General features: G+C 33.9%; 2 protein-coding genes across 6 annotated transcripts in view; both read left to right on the top strand.

Annotated features, from left to right (window-relative positions):
* The window catches only part of adam8b (ADAM metallopeptidase domain 8b), a 47,170-nt gene extending 41,793 nt beyond the window's left edge, over positions 1-5,377 (top strand). Inside the window, exons 22-23 of the mRNA XM_056470037.1 lie at positions 1,501-1,575; positions 4,510-5,377. Of these exons, the coding sequence (XP_056326012.1) occupies positions 1,501-1,575; positions 4,510-4,566 (132 nt within the window). The 3' untranslated portion in view covers positions 4,567-5,377. The remainder of the gene's footprint in view (positions 1-1,500; positions 1,576-4,509) is intronic.
* Positions 5,378-12,566: 7,189 nt separating this feature from the next.
* Positions 12,567-22,318, top strand: part of exoc6 (exocyst complex component 6) — a 127,810-nt gene continuing 118,058 nt past the window's right edge. For 3 of the 5 annotated variants that reach the window (XM_056468955.1, XM_056468954.1, XM_056468958.1), the window contains exon 1: positions 12,567-12,730. In XM_056468955.1, coding sequence (XP_056324930.1) covers positions 12,600-12,730 — 131 coding nt within the window. In that variant the 5' untranslated portion in view covers positions 12,567-12,599. Of the gene's footprint in view, positions 12,731-15,987; positions 16,103-22,318 lie in introns of those variants that run through there. The other 2 variants (XM_056468957.1, XM_056468956.1) reach the window with 1 other exon arrangement.

The raw sequence follows: 22,318 nt of genomic DNA, 5'->3' as shown, positions 1-22,318 counted from the left end.
ATCATATGTGCTCCTCTCAAAATTAAGCTGCAGTCACACTGGACTTTTCTCCCATTCATATGCACATGAATGCGTCAGACCTGAAACGCAAGCTCCTGCGACAAGTTTCGCAGTTCACTGCGTTGCAAAGTTCAAGCTTTGTGAACTCTGACCTCTGACTAAATCACATCACTTGACTGTGTAAGATGTTTAGTTCAAGTGTTTAGAAACTTTAATGAACTTCTTTCAAGATATTCTGAAGAATGTTAGAACTAAACTATCCATTGACATCCGTAGCAGCAACAAAAATACAATGGAAGTCACTAGCTATGTTTTCATCCAAAAATGCGAATTAACTTTATGCGCAAAACTGGATTATCGCATAAAAGATGTGCTAATAAAGCAGCGTTTCCATCCAACAAGTCAAAGAGAACAAAATCGTCACTTCCTGATTAACTGGTGCCAAATATCAACAGTAAAAATGAAATTTGCTGCGATAAGAGAAGCTGCGTCAATCTTTTCTTTATTTAATAAATCACTTGCGCCTCAGAACGCAACCCTGACATGCAGTAAACGCGCGGTGCCGTTTGTAGGTGAAAAGCAGAGCGCAGACGCTCTTGATTCTGGAGGTCAATTATTATATAATAACACTAAGTGAAGTTTAATATTAAACTAATTTGGAGAGGAGCACATGCTCATGTTTGACCCAGCTGGCATATATTAGCTAATCAAGATCCTCCAATCAAAGGATCCAATGTTCCTTTATAAATATCCTCATTTTCTTTCTACAACTATTTTTGTCTGGAAGAAACCCCCCTTCTCCCACCTTTATCCAGAATGGGCAGCACGGCGGCCCAGGGACTAGCACTGTTGGCTCACAGCAAGAATTCCAATGGCTCTGGCTCCTTTCTAGACCATCTGGTATTTCTGTGTGGAGTTTGCATGTTCTCCCCGTGTCCGTGTGGGTTTCCCCCGGGTTCCCCGGTTTCCTCCCAAGGTCCAAATATGCTCTATATTATAGACAAAATAAACCTAAGTCTCTTTTACTAGACGTCTCGCTCTCAGGAAGTTCACCTTAGCCTCAGCTGCGGGGGAGTTTTGAGATCGTCCCCTTTTTTTGGTGGCAAATCATATTTTGACACATATTTTGGGGAAATGCTTTGGAATTTTTCAAAAACACAATTCACTCTGGGCAAATTGACTACCCTTTCGTTATGTCATGGCTGTTTTTGCCCCATTGACTTCCATTGTAAAAACATTTTTTGATCGCAAAGCCATGACACCATAATAATAATAATTATATACAAATTACAAATGTTACCTCTTCCCAACAGGGAAAACCCCCAACAATCAAGAATGCATGAGTATTTAGTGTCATGGCTTTGCAATCTAAAAATGTGGTTATAATAGAAGTCAACGGGGCAAAAACAGCCACGAACATAATGAAAGAGTATAAATTTGAACAGTACACAAGGGTTAAGGTTTAGTTGACTATAATAACCCTGCTCTGTGTAATTGTAGGGAACGAAGTTGCCTCCACCTCCAGTTCCTCCAGTAAAACCATCTTTAGTAACAGGATCCTGGAGGAATGACCAGGTAAGCTATTTTTGGTTGGCCTGAAACTGACATAAACTGTATCTCCTGTCATTTTAATATTACGCTTCATTCGTGAAATATGGCTTGTTGACATGATGTTACATTTTATACTGTCACACATGACAAAAATAAATATAATTCCTGTTGTCATCATTTGAAATGCAGTAAATGTTTAAACATTACACTTTTCCATGGATCTCTTGTCATAAAAACTGCTTTTATGGTGACACAATATGCTACACTTAAATCTGCAATAACATGGTAAACTTTACTTAGTTGTAGGACCCCTAATTAGATCAAGCCGATGGTGTGCATCTGTTAAGTTTTTGTCTCAGAATTGTTTAAATATTTGTTTTTTTTTTACATATTTAAATTTTATTTTTTCCTTTTTTGGACATACACAAAACAAAACTAAACACAACATAAATTGACTGACACAAAACAAAACTGCATATACAGAAACATAGACCTGGCAAAAGGCATAAACCATTAAACCACACAATATGGCCTGACCAATGAGAAGTTTAATGAAAACAGAATACACATGATGAATGTCCATAAGGATATTATGTCATTCCGAGTCTCAAAATGTCACATACAGCAAGGTTTATATTGTCCAAATAGGGTGACCACCTGCAAATAATGTATCCTTTCAAACTCAATTCCTGGACAGATTTGCTCCAACCCTAATCAAGCACAGCTTATCCAACTAATGAAGGTGTTCATGACTCTTTTGAACACCTCGATTATTTGGATTAGCTGTGTTTGATAGGGTTGGAGCAAAACTGCAGAGCTGTGGCCCTCCAGGAATTAAGTTTGAGAACTACAGTATGGGCTAAGGCATGGTAAATAGTACAGGGGAATAGTCTCTTGAATGATTGAATGCCATCCTTTCATGGAAGAGGGTGTATCATTGATCCATGACATCAAAATATTCTTTCTGTCAGCAAAAGTTAAGAGGCAGAACAATCGTTTTTCATACTTGTTCCTAATCAGTGTGCAAGGAAAACCCAGGAGAAGGTACAGAGGGTCTATATCCATCTCCAAACCAAAAATGCGGGATGTCCTGATCAAGTTTTTTTTGCCCTAGAGTCTGAGTCATTTGATTTTGAGTATCTGCTGATACCAAAACACGATCCGATACTTCTATAATATATTTTTTAAAAATAGAGAAGAAACAGATTCAGGATGTTCCTTATTTTTCATTTAATTCACCTTATTTTAACATTCAATAACTCTGTTAACAAACGTAATAACATAAATTCTTCACTTTTGGACTTTAGTACAACAGTAAATATAAAAATCTAATATAATAACAAACAGCACCTTAACTTAAAATACCTGGCAGGCAATCCCAAGTTTACATATCTCACAGTTTTCTATGGCAATGTTGTCGTCATGAACTTTATAAAGCCTCCAGACTGCAGACATACTCATGCTTTCATCGTCGAGCTGCTCCCGTCTTCTACTTTGCCAACATTTAACCAATAGCATCTCTGCAAGTGATGCAAGTGATGTCATGTCGCACACGTTCCTGTTTCTGTGTGAAGTCTCTGTGCCACCGCATATCTATAAATATTTTAAAAAGTAATGAGAATATATATATATATATATATATATATATATATATATATATATATATATATATATATATATATATATATATATATATATATATTCGAGTCCTGATCGGGAGCTAACGTCCGATCGAGTCTGAAACCGCGTGATCGAGCCCGATTTTCGAACAAGTGAACGGATCTGGATATCCCAATCAAAAAGGTTGTTTATTTGAGCTACAGTTCTGCACCAAAAGACCTAAATCACCTCACGGTACAATAAGCAATGACTATAATCCCCTATATTTAATTGCGTTTAAGGCATAGAGGTGAGTGGTTTGCATTATATTTAATAATGTGTGATAAGAATTCTATGAAGGATCCTGAGATATTTTTACTTTTTGTCTTTTGGTGTGAAACCCCTATTTATTAAAAATGTCTGACAAGTCATAGAGAACAAAAAATTATTCATATTTTCATAAAAAATAAACAGCACGATATGAAGACAAGTGACCAGTTATTGTTAATTGTTTATTACCAATTATTATTTCAATTATTGAAAATAAATCCCTCTCACACATTTGTATATCATTATATTATATTATTATTATTATTATTAAGAGCTGATTATTTGAATTTTTGCTGTTACAAAATAGGATATTTTTACAGTACAGTTCAGTAAAAAGTAAAAAAAAACAAAGCTGTAAGAATGAATAAAGCCTGTTTATGCCTATTTTATTTCACTACCCATGTGCATTCAGCTCCACTATAAGAATTATTGCAGGCCCGTAGCCAGCCAGCTTGTTCTTTTTTTCTCAAAATGTGGAGCTTTTTGCAGTTATTCACCTCATTTTTTATTTAATGATAAGATTTAAACACTGTATTTTAGTGACATTTTAAGCACTATTTTTTATTTAGATTAATTTTAATATGGTCAATTTTTGGTTCTTTACATCATTTTATCTGTGAATTTTTTTTTTTCAAGAAAACAAGATTTACAATTCTTGTTTAATGTTTTCACAATTTAAAAACAATACAGTAGCGAAAAATGACTTCACTTACATCCAATTGTATGTTTTCTTGCACAGCTGGATGTTGGACTAAAAATAATAGTTTGCATTGGCCAAAACTGATTAATTGAAGTCACACTGATGTGTCAGTCAACAGATGATTTGGCTTGGTTTAAAAGCTTTTTTCAATGGGTTATTTTCACAATTTATGATGGCATAGCAGTCAAAATAGGACCAATGAGCTCATTATGGGACACATTATGCACCTTTGTTATTGAGGGGTGGGTCTTTCGAACCACCCAAATCCCCCCCTGGCTACAGGCTTGTAGTGTGTCCACCTAAGTGAAATGTGTGTTTTTGAATTGCAGGTGACAGGAGACACAGTGAAGGTTGTGTTGAAACCTCCCATCATGCCAAGAAGATGACCAGACCTGAAATCACCCTGTGAGTCATTTCAGCAAATTCCAACCTTTCTCGGTCACTTTTATAGAGTGGGAGTGTCTGAATCACAGTGCTTTTTTTAAACCATGCTTTAAACACACATACACTGTTCTGCTTGGCCTTAGTTAGGTTTTGTCTGTTGGTAAATAGTTAAAGTGAAAATTAGTCACCCTCCTGTGATTTTATTTTTAATTTAATTTTTTTTTATTTTTCAAATATGTCTCAAACGTTTAGCAGAGAAAGGATTTTTTCCAGTATTTGCTATAATGTTTTTTCTTCTGGAGAAAGTCTTATTTGTTTTATTTTGCCTATAGTTTTAATAATAATAATTAAAAAAAACATTTTAATTTAATATTATTAGCCCCCTTAAGCAATATTTTTTTCGATTGTCTACAGAACAAACCATCGTTATACAATGACTTGCCTAGTTAACCTAATTAGCCTAGATAAGCCTTTAAATTGCACTTTAAGCTGTTATAGTAATATATTATTAAGTGCTAGTAATATATTATGTACTATCATCATGGCAAAGATAAAATAAATTAGTTATTAGAAATGAGTTTTAGAAAATTATTATGTTTAGAAACATGTTTAAAAAACTCTCCATTAAACAGAAATTCGGGAATAAAATAAACAGGGGGCTAATAATTCTGACTTCAACTATATATATGATGGTATATTTCAGTAAAATATCCAAAGGTGTGGTTGGACAGGAAATCAGCTGGCCAAAATGATTTGTTACTGTATATTTATTCAATGTGCATTACTATTGTATTGACTTGTATTGTATTTAAGTTTCTGAATAAAAGTTCTTTTAAATTTAATGACCTGTCTTCTTTTAAATCGCAAATGTCATTTTGCTGACTTTGACTTTGTCTATATGAACACAGGTATGCATCAGGAATCATTATATTAAATTAATAATTAATCAGTTCAATCAATAGTATTTTTATTTTCCCAGTGCTGGGTCTGGTTGGAAGTGCATCTGCTGCGTAAGACATATGATGGAATAGTTGGCGGTTCATTCCACTGTGGCCACTCCTGATAAATAAGGGACTTAGCTGAAGGAAAGCGAACGAATAAATGAATTAATTGTATTTTTATTAAAAGCTTAGCCTTTTGTTACACAACCCTCTAAAAAAAAGAAATCTTTTAGTGATTTAGTGATGGGTACTTTAATTATATATTGTTATTAATACTAGCAGTACTATTTGTTATATTAGTATTATTTTAAGTCGGATTACTATTGATCATAGTATAACTAAATGGCATCTGATAAGTAATGTTAAAAGTAATATTTAATATTATATAAGTATAATTTAATAAAAATTGGATTTTGCCATTTGAACAAATTGTCATTTTATGTTCTAAATGACAACATTCATTGTTATTTCAATATTAAATGTATTTGTTTATTAAGGAGATGGAAAAACTGGAGCTGGAGATGTTTTCACTATATAGTCAAACTTCACTGATTCACTGAAGTACTAAACGAGAAACGGAACTAAAAGCATATATATACACTCACCGGCCACTTTATTAGGGACACCTTACTAGTACCGGGTTGGACCCCCTTTTGCCTTCAGAACTGTCTTAATCCTTCGTGGCATAGATTCAACCAGGTACTGGAAATATTCCTCAGAGATTTTGGTCCATATTGACATGATAGCATCATGTCACAGTTGCTGCAGATTTGCCGGCTGCACATCCCTGATGCGTATCTCCTATTCCACCACATCCCAAAGGTGCTCTATTGCATTTACATTTAGTCATTTAGCAGACGCTTTTATCCAAAGCGACTTACAAATAAGGACAAGGAAGCAATTTACACATCTATAAGAGCAGCAGTGAATAAGTGCTATAGACAAGTTTCAGGTGTGTAAAGTCTAAGAAGCAAAGCATTAGTAATGTAGTTTTTTTTTTGAGAGAGAGTACAGTTAGTGGGATAGCCAGAGAGGCAGTTAAGATTAGGAAGGAAAGTGGAGACTAAACAGTTGAGTTTTTAGTCGTTTCTTGAAGACAGCAAGTGACTCTGCTGTTCTGATGTAGTTAGGGAGTTCATTCCACCAACTGGGCAGATTGAATGCGAGAGTTCGGGAAAGTGATTTCTTCCCTCTTAGGGATGGAACCACGAGGCGACGTTCATTCACAGAACGCAAGTTTCTGGAGGGCACATAAATCTGCAGAAGTAAGAGCAGATACGAAGGAGCAAAGCCAGAGGTCGCTTTGTAAGCAAACATCAGAGCTTTGAATTTGATGCGAGCAGCAACTGGCAGCCAGTGCAAACGGGTGAGTAGCGGAGTGATGTGCTCTTTTGGGTATATACACACACACACACACACACACATATATATATATATATATATATATATATATATATATTTTTTTTTTACGTTTTGTTGCAAAACTGTGACTAAAACTGACTCAGAATAATTGTTGAAAAGCACACAACGTGCCCCCATAATACCTACACACCCTGTTCCTTGACTCCTGATAGCAGCTCAGATAATACATGACTGATCATGTATTTAGAGCAGGAAGGTTTCCCAAAGCTCTGAGATATGACCTACATGCTGAATCACATGTGCCTTTTGATTTTTTCTAATATGTGCCTCAGTGATTCATTGTGATTCACATGTGCGGCTGTGTAATTATCCTGTTGGGTGAAGATGGAAATACATCCATTCATCTACAGGATACGCTGGGTCTATTCTTGTTTTAATGCTGTTGTTCATTTCCTGTTAGCTGAGTAAAAGCAAACATGAAGTTCATCAAACCGATGCTCATGAAACATTCACTTAAGGATTAAATTAGCAATTTATTTTATTTTATTTATCTTTATTATGACTCCAACATGTTGAAATGGCAAAGACAATTTACTGACGTTCAAACTAAACTTTAGAAACAGGTCATTTTAATAACTGAATTAGAACTGCATGATATTTTAAAAATCCGACATTGCAATATTTTATTTTTCTGATCTCATGGAGGAAATGTAACTATTTTACGTTTTGTCAGTAAGCTAATTTGTACAAAACCATACAATTTTTAAAAAGAGGCGTGGCACCCAACCCCACCCCTAAACCCAACCCTCATTGGGAGATGAGCAAATCGTAATAAATTGTACAGATGACATCGTACAAATTCATACGTATTAGCCACTAAATCAAAAAGTTACGAATAGTGCTGGGCAAAAATTTATTGCGATTAATTGCATCTAAAATAAAAGTTTGTTTTGACTTAAGTGTGTGTACTGTGTATATTTATTATGTATAATTAACCAAATGCATATAGTTTATAAAATGTTTATTTATATTTAGATATTAAATATATGTGTATGATATAAATTATATATATTTATATAAGTCTTATTTGTTTTATTTCGGCAAGAATAAAGGCAGTTTTTAATTTGTTAAACCCCATTTTAAGGACAAAATTATTAGCCCCTTTCAGATATTTTTTTGATAGTCTACAGAATGAACAATCATTATACAATAACTTGCCTAATTACCCAATCCTGCCTAGTTTAATTAATTAACCTAGTTAAGCCTTTAAATGTTGCTTAAAGCTGTATAGAAGTGTCTTGAAAAATATCTAGTCAAATATTATTTACTGTCATCATGGCAACGATAAAATAAATCAGTTATTAGGAATGAGTTATTAAAACTATTATGTTTAGAAATGTGTTGAAAAAAAATCAGGGGGGCTAATAATTCTGACTTATGTATGTGTGTGTATCACATATACATAATAAAACTATAGAAAACAAATCGCAATTCATCTTTGCCCAGCTCTAGCACAATTTCAACAAATAACTTAATTAGCACTGTTTGGAAAGAATTTATTGCCGCACTTTATTTTACGGTTCAATTTTCACTATTAACAAACCATGAACTATGACATTAGCTTCAATAAACTCCTAATTTGCTCCTTATTAATAGTTATTAAGGTAGCAGATTAATATTGTGCAGAATATGTAGTTTATAAATACTAATAATCAGCCAATATCTTAAAAACATGCATGCTAATAAGCAAGTTAATAGTAACAGTTGATCCCTATAATAAAGTCTTAACTAATGTATAGATTTTTATTTTCTGGGATGATTCTGTAGGGGATTAAATCATGTGTAAAATTTAATAAATTACAATCATATACTATAAAAACAATGAAGCAAAGCTAATAGGGAATCAAACATTGCTTTGTGTTTTTGTAAGTGTAAAAATGACACTGCAAAGTATTTACTGTATAAATAATTCAATACAGTTATTCTTTATTAAGCGTACAATTGGTAACGTTTCTTGTGCCTGAATGCTTTAAACTCTGTCCTTAAAAATTTGCATATTTTAAACGTTCACTGCATTATTGTTAAACTCTCTTGTGTTCTGAACTGCAGCTCTTGCTCAACTATAGACGCAACTCAACATTGCATATTCTTCTTCATCCGCATTTTCTTCCCTCTTTTTCAAAAAGGCATAAAAATAATTTGAATAAAAAACAAACAAATTGTTTATGTTTATGAAACATACAAACATTATTTCCAGTGCTTCCATAAACAAGAAAAATACCTTGTATAAATAATAAGTAGATTTTTTTTTTAAAAATTCTTGAGTGAGTATGTGAAGTTTCAGCTCAAAATACCGCACAGATAATGTTTCATAACTATTTAAAACTGCCCCTTTTAAGCCTTGATCCTAATTGTGCCATTTTAGTAGCTGTCGCTTTAAATTCAAATGAGATGGTGCTCCCAGCCCACTTTTCAAAACAGGGCGGAGCTACACATGCGGCAGCATAGTGGCAGATTCAAAAACAAGACAAATGTTTTATGCTAATGAGGGAGAGATCATCACCAATAAACTGGAATTTCTCCCACTCATGTACAAAGGGAATATGCCAATCAGAGTGTTTCTGCTGACTGTTTGTATAAAGTGTGATTGTAAAAAATATAATTAATGCATTTTTACCATTGGAACCATTTTTACCATTTACTGTGTCACACAACTGTGTTTAAACCTCTTATAAAAGTGATTTTATACTTTTCATTAAGAGTTTTTAATCTTGTTGCACTGTAGAAGCTCTGTCATGAAAACAAATTCCTCGTCTGTGTGAACATACCTGGCATTAAAGCTCTTTCTGATTCTGATTCATTAAACACCTGAAGGTTTTTCATTTTATGCAAGACTTACTATTTGAACATAATCTGTGCACGTTTTATCCTTTTTGTGTTCAAACAGACATCAAACTTTGTGAATTGATATATGAACTTCAGAAAAATATTTATGGCAGGCTTCCTGTTTTGCTTTGTGTGTTCCACTGAAAAAAGCAAGACCAAAAATAAATTCTGAAAAACTCTGAAAAATAAAAAAAATGATCATCAGATTATTTCCTGTATGTTAGGTCACAACCTCAACTTGTTGTTGTGAAGCAGTGAGGAAGCCATTTTTTACAACACACCAGTTAGCAAACAGTACTGTGTTTTGTAATGTGTGTTATTGTAATATTTGCTTAAATGTTATTAAATGTAATCAAACACTACTCTTATGCTAGATATTCTTTTTTAAATTATATAGAATTACATTTCATGAACAATACTACAATACCAATTAAAATTTTGAATTCATTCATTTTTTTATGTTTGTGGATGAATTCTTAGCTCACCTTGGCTGCCTTATTTATATCAAAATTGTGAAATATTTAAAAATAAAAATACAGTTTTAAAATGAATGTATTCATATGATAAAAAGCTGAATTTGAAGCAGTCATTACTCCAGTCTTCTGCACAATTCTTCAGAAGTCATTGTAATATTATTCATTATTTTTAATTTATACTTATTTATTTATTATCATTATCCCTGTTGAAAACACCTTTTGATGACTAAATGTTTTTTTTTTTTTTTGAATTTGTGATAATTTTTTCCAAGAATTTTTTATTTGAAACAGAAATTATATGGAACATTATAAATGTATTTACTTGCTCATCCAATCAATGGAATGTCTCTATTGAATAAAAACACATTTTATTCATTGATTTACTTACTTAAAACTATTTCAAACCTATTATCCTTAAATGTTGAATCTTGTAATGCATTTTTGGCAAAAATATTAAGCAGCAAAAACAGTAAATGTTTCTTTATTAGGTTAGCACTGTCACCTCACAGCTGGTTCGAGTCCTGGCTAGGCGAGTTGGCAATTGTGTGTGGAGTTTGCATGTTCTCGCCGTGTTGGCGTGGCATGTTGGTCTGTTTCCTCTGTGTGCTCCGGTTTCCCGCAGAGTCCAAAGACACACACTGTAGGTGAATTGAATAAACAAAATTGGCCGTTGTGTATGAGTGTGAATGAGAGTTTATGGGTGTTTCCCAGTACTGGGTTGCAGCTTGAAGGGCATCTGCTGTGTATAACATATGCTGGATAAGTTGGTGGTTCATTCCACGGTGGTGACCCCTGACAAATAAAGGGACTAAGATGAAAAAAAATGAATGAATGAATGTTTCTTTACAAACAAATGATCAGTTTTAGAATATTATTTTCTGAAGGATTGCATGACTCATCAATCAATCACATGAATAAAGGACATTTCAAAATATATTCAAAAAGATTTTTCATCATTCATTCATTTTCTTGTCAGCTTAGTCCCTTTATTAATCCAGGGTCGCCACAGCGGAATGAACCGCCAACTTGTCCAGCACGTTTTTACGCAGCGGATGCCCTTCCAGCGGATACCCATACCTGGGAAATCAAAACGATTTTTTTTTACTGCTTTTACTAAGGGTTAGTTCACCTAAAAAATTAAAATTTTCTACACTTCAGTAGTTCTAAACTTTTATGAATTTCTTTCTTTTATTGAACATGGAACAAGATATTCGGAAGAATGCTGGAAAATTCTTCAGCATGTCTTCTTTGCGTTCAACTCAAACAGGTTTGCAAAAGGACACAATTTTCATTTTTTGTGTGAACGCTCCCTTTAAGATCATTCATTTATTTACCTTTATTCATCAGGGGTCACCACAGCGGAATGAACCACCAATTTATCCAGTATATGTTTTACACAGCGGATGCTCTTACAGACGCAACCATGTACTGGGTAGTCTAGATCGGATACCCGGCCAGCCTGAAGTGCGATATGCACATCAATATACAGTCGCAGCATTTTTTTTGACACTGCATAACAATAATTAATATTTTACAGTACTGTGATGGTTGGGTTTAGAGTTGGGATATGGGTAGGTGTTAAAAATTTTAATTTATTGGGTAATTTAGTAGATAGCATAAATAATACTGGGTACAACTACTGTTTTTACGTTACTGTGACGGTTGGGTTTAGGGTTGGGGGTAGACGTTAATACAATACAATAAATGGAAAATTTAATAAATACTATAAATAATTCTCATTAACGTCCAGTCGCAACCATATTCGATCTACCAACAACCCCAGTACTGGGAAACAGCCATACACACTCATTTACACACAATTTAGTTTATTCAATTCACCTATATAGCGCATGTCTTTGGACTGTGGGGGAAACCAGAGCACCTGGAGGAAACTCACACGAACACGGGGAGAACATGCAAACTCCACACAAAAATGCCAACTGACCCAGCCGGGACTCAAACCAGTGACCTTCTTTCTGTAAGGCGACAGTGCTAACCACTGAGCCACCGTGTCACCCTCCCTTTAAGATCGAACAAATACAATTTGTAAGCAAAAGAGTCTTCTTTCAAAAAACAAAATAAAACATAATCATTCCAAACTTTTGACCAGAAAGTGGACACACTATACAATATATGCATTTCTAGAGTGACTCTGGTACCATAAAAACACAGTTCCCAGTCCAGCGCTGTGATAAATCTTGAAGCACAATTTGGCAATATTTAACAGAGCAGCACTTAACGCCTGTTTTGTTGGATTCAAAGTACTAGAGATCACAAGATCTGTCGGTTTTCCTCAGCTGCAGATTTCTGCTGACAGTAGTGTGTTCATGTCCTGCTTGAAACACAGTTCAAACCAGCACACAGACAATCATGTACGACAGCAGCAGCAGCCTCAAGATCCCCAGCAGTCCCCAAGAAGAGGACAAAGCTGAAGGAAAAGTCTATGGGAATGTTTTTGCAGAACTGGAATCAGTAGATCTGCCACTGGGAACGAGTTTAAGGTAGAGTGACTGAAATAAAATAATGTTTTGTTAGATGTTTTATTATGTGCTTTTTTAATACAGTGACATGTTTGTTAATGATGTATTAAGTGTTATTACAGACAATGCAGGGGTTGTACACAAAAAATGATGTTTTTTAACTACTTAAAATGAGTTGAAACAACACAATTCTTGAGTTTTATTGGGGGGGACAACTTAATTGTTTTATGTTCAATCCACTTCAATTTGTAAAAGAAAAAAACTAATAAGTTAACTTAATTCCTTCACATTGCCCCAACACAAATCGGTTGTGTGGAACCCAGCAGTTTTTACAGTGTACACTCAATTCATTCATGTTGCCCCAACACAAATCGATTAAGTTAACTTAACAAATTGAAGTGGCTTAAACATAAAACAATTAAGTTGTCCCCCAAAAATCTCAAGAGTTGTGTCAGCTTATTTTAAATAAGTAGTTTGAACAAGCAGTAAAAATAATTTTTGAGTGTGATTTGGTTGCTGTAAAAAGTGATTAGTTATTTAAAGCGAGAAAACCAATTGCCTTAAAAGAAACAACACTGAAAAAAATGTTGTCTGCAAAACTGTTGCAAACAATTTGATTGGGTTGAATTTAAACAAACAAATTAAATTGAGCAATGTTCAACTTAATTTGTTTGTTTAAATTTAGCCCAAATAAATTGTTTACAACCCCTTAACTTAAAAATTTTTTGTAAATCATCGTTGAATCATTTTTTTCAGTGAAGTTGACTTTAACGAAAATAATGTAAGTAAACCCATTGTAACTTGCAACTATTAGGTTGACTTAATTTTTATGCAAATTGTGCTCACTTTTTAAAATAAAAGTAAACTAATCACTTTTTCCAATACACCTTTATTATATTTGTTTCTTTTAAATTCAATATAGGCTAGATTTTATAGACTTAATGATAGACTTAATATTTGTAATAATTACAGTAACTATTTAAAATCAGACGTGCTAAAATAGTCTGACACTGTATAAAAAAAATTAGTTGACTTTAAAAAAGTGAGTACAATAAGCATAATTATAGTCAACTTAACAGTTCCAAGTTACAGTGGGTTTACTTACATTGTTTTTGTAAAGTCAACTTGTTGCTTTTAAGGCTTTTTACAGTGTACAGTAAGATGTGGAAGATGTTTATTTTTTTGACAATGTGCATTGTATTTATTGTATTCAGATGAAATTAGATGAAAATAAATAAGACTAGCAAATAATTGGCTAATTTATTTGACATAATCCTTCTAATTATGCTTCTAATTATCCTTCTAATTATGCTTCTCCATAATGATTCTAATATGCAGATTATGTGCTTGAGAACAGTAATTGATGTTGAAATTGGATGTTTTTGCTGCTTATAAATTTTGTGGAAACGTTCACCTGGGGAAAAAGAGAAAAGGTGGGGAAAGAAAGTTCACCTAAAAAAGAAATTGTCTATTTAATAAGGGAAAAAGAAAAATTAAGTTTTTTTTTCTGTTTATTCATTAAAGAATCCTGGAAAAAAAGCACCAAATCGGCATATCAGAAAGCTGAAAATTCTGAGAGATGGATGGATGGATGGATGGATGGATGGATGGATGGATGGATAGATGGATAGATGGATAGATGGATAGATAGATAGATAGATAGATAGATAGATAGATAGATAGATAGATAGATAGATATGCCAAAATAAACATGGTCTTTGTAAGTCAAAATACTTCTCTCAAATTACATAAACTTATAAAGATTCCAAATGTTTGACATGGGAGTATATGGAATACAAATACATACTAAACTGCATATTTTTAATATAAATATATAATAGCGACACTCTCCCAATCTTAAATCACTGATGTATGCACAAATCGACACAAAAAGCTTTGATTATTCAACATTGTTAAATAATTCAAATGGCTATTTTCCAGAGACACAAAACTAGATCAGTTAACCTTGAAACTTTTTCACTGGCTAAATAATGTTGACAATGACAAAATTAAAGGTATATGACCATCAAATAAAAACATTACTGTTAATTTACCCATCTAAAAGCAATCTAAGAATGTTACAAGTACTTTGAGAGTATAAAAACTACAACATGCAGGCGAAACAAATGTAATACATGTGGCTCCCGACAATACATTTAGGTATCATGCAAGAAAATGGAAAATATTCACAACATTATTGCTGAGACTGTGAGTTAAACTGAATAATGATATAAAATAATGCTCGATTTCTTACACAGGCTGATCATTTTGCTTCAGTAGACAATTCATTTTACTTTGCCTGTAAACATATTTTGACTCTAAAAAAGACTCTAAAGGACCTTTTTATGAATCACATAAGAGCATGGTTTCAATAAAAATCTTTAATTTATTTAAATGAGTAAATTAGCACCATTATTTTTGGTGAATTGTCACTTTAAAGCAATTATTTTGACAAAAAAAAAAAGCCTGGAAATCAGTAACTATCGACTTTCATACCCTACTGAAAAATCCAGCTTAAACCAGCCTAGGTTGGTTGGCTGGTTTTAGCTGGTCGACCAGCCTGGTTTTAGAGGGGTTTTGGCCATTTCCAGCCTGGTCTTAGCTGGTCAGGCTGGAAAATGACCAACTAAAACCAGCTTGACCAGCCTAGCCAGGCTGGGAGCCCAGCCAAAACCAGCTATGTCCAGCTTAAACCCGGCAGGTCAAGCTGGTTTTAGCTGGATTTTGCTGGTCATTTTCCAGATTGACCAGCTAAGACCAGGCTGGAAATGGCCAAAACCCCTCTAAAACCAGGCTGGTCAACCAGCTAAAACCAGCCAACCAGTCTAGGCTGGTTTAAGCTGGATTTTTCAGCAGGGATATTTGTTTTTCTGTACTATTGGGTGTCAATGGTTACCTGTTTACAACATTAATCACAATATCTTCTTTGGTGTTCAACACAAGAAGAAACATAAAGATTTAAAACTATTTAAGGATGAGAAAATAGTGCTATGTTAATTTAGACTTTGTTTGGTGAACTATCCCTTTAAGAAAAACATTTCAGTTCTTTAAATGTGTTGAGGTGAGATTTGTGCCATCTGTATTCAAAGAAATGATACTTGAACACATGTGTATAGGGATAAACTTACTATTTTAGTTCTGCTCAGTCCGCATAGCACAAAATCTCCAATCTGTTGAGCTTCTATCGAGCTTTCAGTCTGACCTGCAAAGGCTCTGCTCCCTCTTCCGGCGGACTCATGTCACTGCATCTCTTTCGGCATTGTCACATATGAACACTGTGACGCTTAGAGCCAACATGGCGGAGAGCGAGAGCTTGGAGACTATCACCGAACATGAACGAATATTACAAGAGATCGAGAGCACGGACACGGCGTGTCTGGGGCCGACGTTACGGTGAGAGATGTGCATCGTCTGCTCTTATTTAACGTTCAGCTGGTGACGTGATGTTTTCCTCTGATGGATGGAAAGCAGGCCTTTGTTTGCTAAAGATGCAGCTCAGCAGGACTTTATGTCATTGCTGATGAATCTGTCGAATAAAGTGCTTATCGGCTGAACGTGAATGTCTGTGCGCGTGTTAATCCGTCATAATTGTTTGAATGGGCTCTGTATACTCTGCTGATACTGTACACACACATTCAATGACACAGGCTGCTGATCGCTGTTTTCCTGTCATTATTCGTGTGCGATTGACTGATGTTATGAGAGGATTATTTGTCGTAATTAGCCATTCATTTGTCTGCCTTCCTGGTTGATGTTGTGATGTAATACCTAATATAAGATGTAAACATCTGACTTGAAGCATCTGAGGCCCAGTGACGGCATCACTGCATTATGAATATGACTGAGCTGTCGACAGGTGGAAAGCTCGCAGATAAATGTAGCGTTATTTTTTTTCCCAATTTAACCTATTTTTAGGTTAAACACGGCAGTATTCGCTTCATTTCCCTTTGCAAACAAATTTCATCTGTGGGAGAGCTGACGAAATATCGTGGGTGTGGCGTTAGCAAATGAGTCTGGAGCTGGTAAATTAATATTCTGCTCCGAGCTTCACTGTATCTATGACTGGATGTGATGATTTCAGCAGAGTTGCTGGCATGCCATCATAGAAATTTTGTCCATTATGTCTATTCAGTCCCCTCCTAAGGGGATAGTTCACACAAAAATAAATATGCTGCCATCATTTACTCTCCCTTCACTTGTTTCAAACCTTTATGAGTTTCTTTCTTCTGTTGAACACAAAAGAAGATATTTTGAAGAAAGCTGGAAACCTCTAACCACTGACTTCCATAGTATTTATTTTTCCTGCTATGCATGTCAATGGTTACAGGCTTTCAGCTCACTTCAAAATATCTTGTTTTGTGTTCAACAGAAGAAACTCATAAAGGTTTTTAATCACTTGAGGGCGAGTAAATGACTCTATTGTCATTTTCAGCTGAACTATCCCCTTAAAAAATAAAGGTTTGGCGTTGATATTGAGGCTTCCATGAACCTTGAACATAAATGAATTCATTAAAGATTCTATATAGTAGGGCAGGGCAATATTGAAAAAAAAAAAAAAAAAAAAAAAATATATATATATAGATAATTATTGAATATTTTTTACCAATACATTTTTAACCACTTTTATTTTAATTTACCAACATTGCTGAGGCAAATAGTTTTATTAGTCAAAAATATTTAAACAAAATATCTGATCTCTTTATAATAAAATAAACATAAGTGTTAAAGAGACTCTTAAACTTGATAGGTAAAATATTACAAAGCTTGTACAATGGTAAAGGTAGATCAACATCTGTATAGTGTGAATAATAATGATACAGTAAACCTCAAACTCTGTAAACAAAACAAATTATGATAATCAAGTGTGAGCTTTCAAGTAAAGGAACTACCGTCTTTATTCAAATACCTACTGAACATTAAAAATTATGAAGTTGGACGACTATATTACCCTCTATGTAAAAAAACTCTTTCAGATGGGGTGCTAGTGGCTGGGATGCACAAAAAAAGAAGCCAAAACGCCACTCTGGCAACATCCTTACATCCTTTTTTATTTACATTTATTTACCTCCCATACATACCCGACCTCCTTTGGAAATGACAAACTTACACCCTAAGCTAATTGGCATTGCTTCCAAGGTGCGCCCTCAGCAGCCACATTTTAATAAAACTAAATATGGGTGAATATGGGTAATATATATTGGTGCATATGAACAAAACAGATTTATTAAACAGATATATGTACTGTACACAAGTTTTTGCCTTGATTTGCTCACCAATGTCTTCTGCTTAGTCCTCTATCAGTCGAGTGACAGTATTTACATTTTAAAAACTCAATTCATTTACAACATTTAATTTCAGTTTGCTATTTTCTTGGCAATAACCCCCTTGTACTTGTAACCACTTGAGGGTGAGTAAATAAATAGTATAGCGGTTGGTTTTTGGATGAACTATTCCTTCACAGCTAGTTTCTTTTCAGTATGAAACCTTTAGCTTTATGATTTCTAATAAAACAAGGATTATTGTAGCTCTCAGCTATGCACATTCATGAAATCTTTGGCTTTTTCAGCAGTCCAGTTATGAATCTGACTGTCTGATATATTTTTAGTACCTCTGAGCTGCTTCTCATTATGATATTTTGGGATTCGTTATTCCTGCTCAATGGGCTACAGTATATGCACAGCTATTGTTTTTCAGCCAATGGTAAACTTCTTATGAAAGGTTAATGTGACTAGTTTCAATTTCATAAAGTTCCATTTACAGCATCAGTGTTGTAATGTAATTAAAATACATTCAGTTAAACAAACTTAAGCATTCATTTAGCTATTCAAGTGTAAAATGTGATGAAAGACTGTGTAAACATTAGCACCGTCAGTAGCAGCAGGCTAGCGCAGAAACTCCATTAAGAGTACTGAGGTAAAGTAAATTTTCATATTTTGAATATGAACATGACATGGCAGCGGGAAATGGATTTTAATGCAGTGCTTCTTGTCCGGTCTGAGGCCCATTATATCGTTTATCAATCTGGTAAGAAAGATCATTCATTTTTAAAGAAAACGGATCTTAAGCGTGACGATTTTGTAATGTAAAGACAGTTTACCGGAAACGCTTAGGCTGGCTGACTGAAAATTAAAGGTTTGTGTGTACATACCCCATGAAGGGTTTCTTTATTCTTGAGGAACTCAGCCAATTTTTATGTTGAGTTTTTTTTTATGATTTAGTGGTTTTTAATTAAACCATGATTTGGTAGCATTTGGCTACATCCCAGCAAGAGATGGTTTTTCTCATTGATTTGTGATCGCATTACTGCATCCTGTCATGAGATCTTTGGCTTCATGGCTTCTGATAAAATTCTAATTCCATTCAGTATTGCTCAGCTATGTCCCATCAAGAGGTCTCTGGCTTTAGGATTACTGATACAAGCATAATTCTGGTAGTACTAAGTTGCATTGTATCATTGAAAATCTTGGCTTCCTTTAAATCACTTTAGATAGTTCAACCTGTGATAAAGCAGATAAAAAAAATTGTCACACCCTCATATTTTATTTACATTTTGTTTCTGAAATTCTAAAATATTTCGAAATCAATATTGTAATTGGCCAATTTGTGCTTTCTTACATTAAGCATTTAGTAAATATACAAGTTAAAATATCCCCAGTGTTACCGGTTAAAACCTAAATAGTGGCGATGAGGTCTTAAAATGTATGAAAAGAGTCTTAAAATTATCTTAAGAGGTTTCTAACTCCATGATTTCAGTATATACACTATATAAAAATAAAATTTCTTTAGGGAAATGTCATATCACAACAACAAATATTGACAAAGACAATATTGCATATCCATATTTTTCCAGCAACATGCAGCCTCGGGGCTTGGCTGCGTACTGTAATGAGATTTTTTTGTTTCGTGAGCTTTGATGACATCTATATTTTTGTATTACTCAAACTGAATCCCTTCACAAGATCTTTGGCTTTGACTTAAGATGCTGAAGATAGAGCACAGATTCATAAAAAGCAGGCATAAAATACCAGGCATCATATGGGAACCCCTGGAAAAACACAAGATATTCTGCATTAGCTTTAATAAGTGACAGATCGATTGGGATTTGAGATTTTTAGATTTTACATCAGCTGCCTGCAGGTCATATACGCACAATTGCCTCTGTAGAGTCTCTAGTTAATGGACTTTTGTTTGTTCCTTTCACAAAATTAGTCAGTATTACAAATAAGATGTAAGCTTTTAATCAGACTTGTCGCTATTTATGACACTGACCTTCATTTGTTTAATGCTGCAGTGACTGATGTTTGTAACGTTTAGGTTAAATATTTCTTAGCCTTATGTATATTCAATTTAGGCCCATATTTTGATGTTCTTATAGAGTTGTATATTATTTAACAAACATAAGTCTGAAAAAAGGAGGGTATTTATGTTGTTTTACTTGTGTTTTACTATGCCTTTATGTATTATTTGGTTTTATGTACAGCGGGGAAAATAAGTATTGAACACGTCATGTTTTTTTCTGGGAATAATATTTCTAAAGGAGCTGTTGACATGGGATTGAACCAGATTTTGGTAAAAACCCAAACAATACAAACATAATAATAAAACAAAAACAAAAAATCTGAAAAATTAGTCATGTGTAATAATAAAATGACACAAGAAGAAAGTACTGAACTACTGAAACGTCTTTAATACTTTATATAAAAGGCTTTTTTGGTGCTGGCAGTTTGAAGAGTCCTCTCATATGCAGAATGAAGTCACATGTATTGCTCAGGTGTGAGTTTTTCCACAGACCTCAACAGAGTGTAAAAATCTTGATGGTTCTGTGGGTCCCGTCCATTAAATCTGAGCTTTAATTTCTATTTTATATTGGATTCAGGTCAGGTGATTGGCTTGGCCATTCTACAGCTTGATTTTCTTTCTCTGAAAGCATTTGAGAGTTTCCTTGGCTGTGTTTTGAATCATTGTCTTGCCGAAATGTCCACTCTGGTTTCACCTTCATAATCCTGTAATGTAGATATTAGACTGAAGCAGCTAATATTAATTTACAATGAGGAAGGGCCGAGAGTTGCTGAAGAACTTCTAAGAGATTTCAGCTGCTGTCTGGGCTTTTACTGCCTTTCTACACCTCCCTTTCTTTATGTGTTCAATACTTTTTCACTGTATCGTTTCATTTTATTACGCATAACTTAATTTGTAAACTAATTAGATTTGTTTTCTTTGCATATATGGATTTCTTTGGTTGTTACCAACATTCGGGAAACATTTCAAGTCATCAGCGCCTTTAGAAATATGTTTTCTGAGAAAAATGGTGACGTGTTCAATACTTATTTTCCCCACCATATTTAGACGCATACGCAGAAATATAATTTGGTTCCTATATTCTAGTTAGAGGAAGAAAAATCCTAAATGCAGAAGAAAATGGTTAAGATTAAATTGGGTTTATGTATGTATCCAGGAGTGTGTTCACAAATGTTTAGAGGGTATTTTATTTTTATATTACCATTACCAAACTAAAAAGCATAGTTAAATAAGGAAATACTATTACTGCTTCTCTACAAGCGTCACCTAGTGATAAAGAATACATTTCTATTAGACCGTCTGCTTGTGTTTCGTGCAGGTATGTTTAATGCAGGATAATTTTAATAAGATAAAGTCAGACTATTATGATTTTTCTTGTCAATAACTGCTCATGTTAATGTATGTATTTTGCATCTTTATTTGGATCATGAATAAAGTGCTGTAGTTGCCAATTCGAATAATTCCATCTGCGATAATGCAAGTAAAATATTATTAAAATACAAATATTGTCTTTGTTTATAGTCTACAGCTTAAAAACAACACACCTGCATCTGATTATTCATTTGAGTTCGATATTATGATTTCAGCGAGCTCGGTTAACATTTTGCACTGTGGTTTGATTTCTCATCTGGATTTCAGTATGAATATTATTAAATCTCCTCAGATAACCTTAGTTCACTTTATTCCACTTGTTATGAAGAAAACTGTTTATTCAACAGAAGTTCTATAGGCGGCATATTTTACACCCTTGATCTTATGATAGTGGTGGATTCGTAAACCAAACCTGCTGTTGATAAAAGCCTTTAGAAAGCAGATCTACAGGACATGCAAATTAGTCGACATTCCAACACAAGAAATAGTGTCCCGAGGCGAAACATTCTGTACTGACATTCGCACCGATGGTTACAGATATGACAGCTGTATTTTCCCATTCCACAGACGCCAGGCAGGTTACCTAACACACTTAACACTTTACTTGCGTTTCATAATTTCACCCTGTAAAAGGTGTGCAGGGAAAGCGCTTTATCATGCTGTGCATCAGATATTCCATTTAGTTGCATCATGTCTATGAGTTGAAAAAAATATCAAATAAATAGCATTCAATTGAAATAATTAATTTTTGTTTTTAAAACTTTATAGTGTATATCTGTGACGAATTAAGTGTATTCAGTTATTTTTTGAAAAAAGAATTTCAAAACATTGTAATAGAAAAAAAGAAACACACACACACACACACACACACACACACACACATATATATATATATATATATATATATATATATATATATATATATATATATATATATAT

This window comes from Danio aesculapii, chromosome 12, assembly GCF_903798145.1.
Source record: "Danio aesculapii chromosome 12, fDanAes4.1, whole genome shotgun sequence".
Classification (NCBI taxonomy): Eukaryota; Metazoa; Chordata; class Actinopteri; order Cypriniformes; family Danionidae; genus Danio; species Danio aesculapii.
This window is presented reverse-complemented; position numbering and strand designations above follow the sequence as displayed.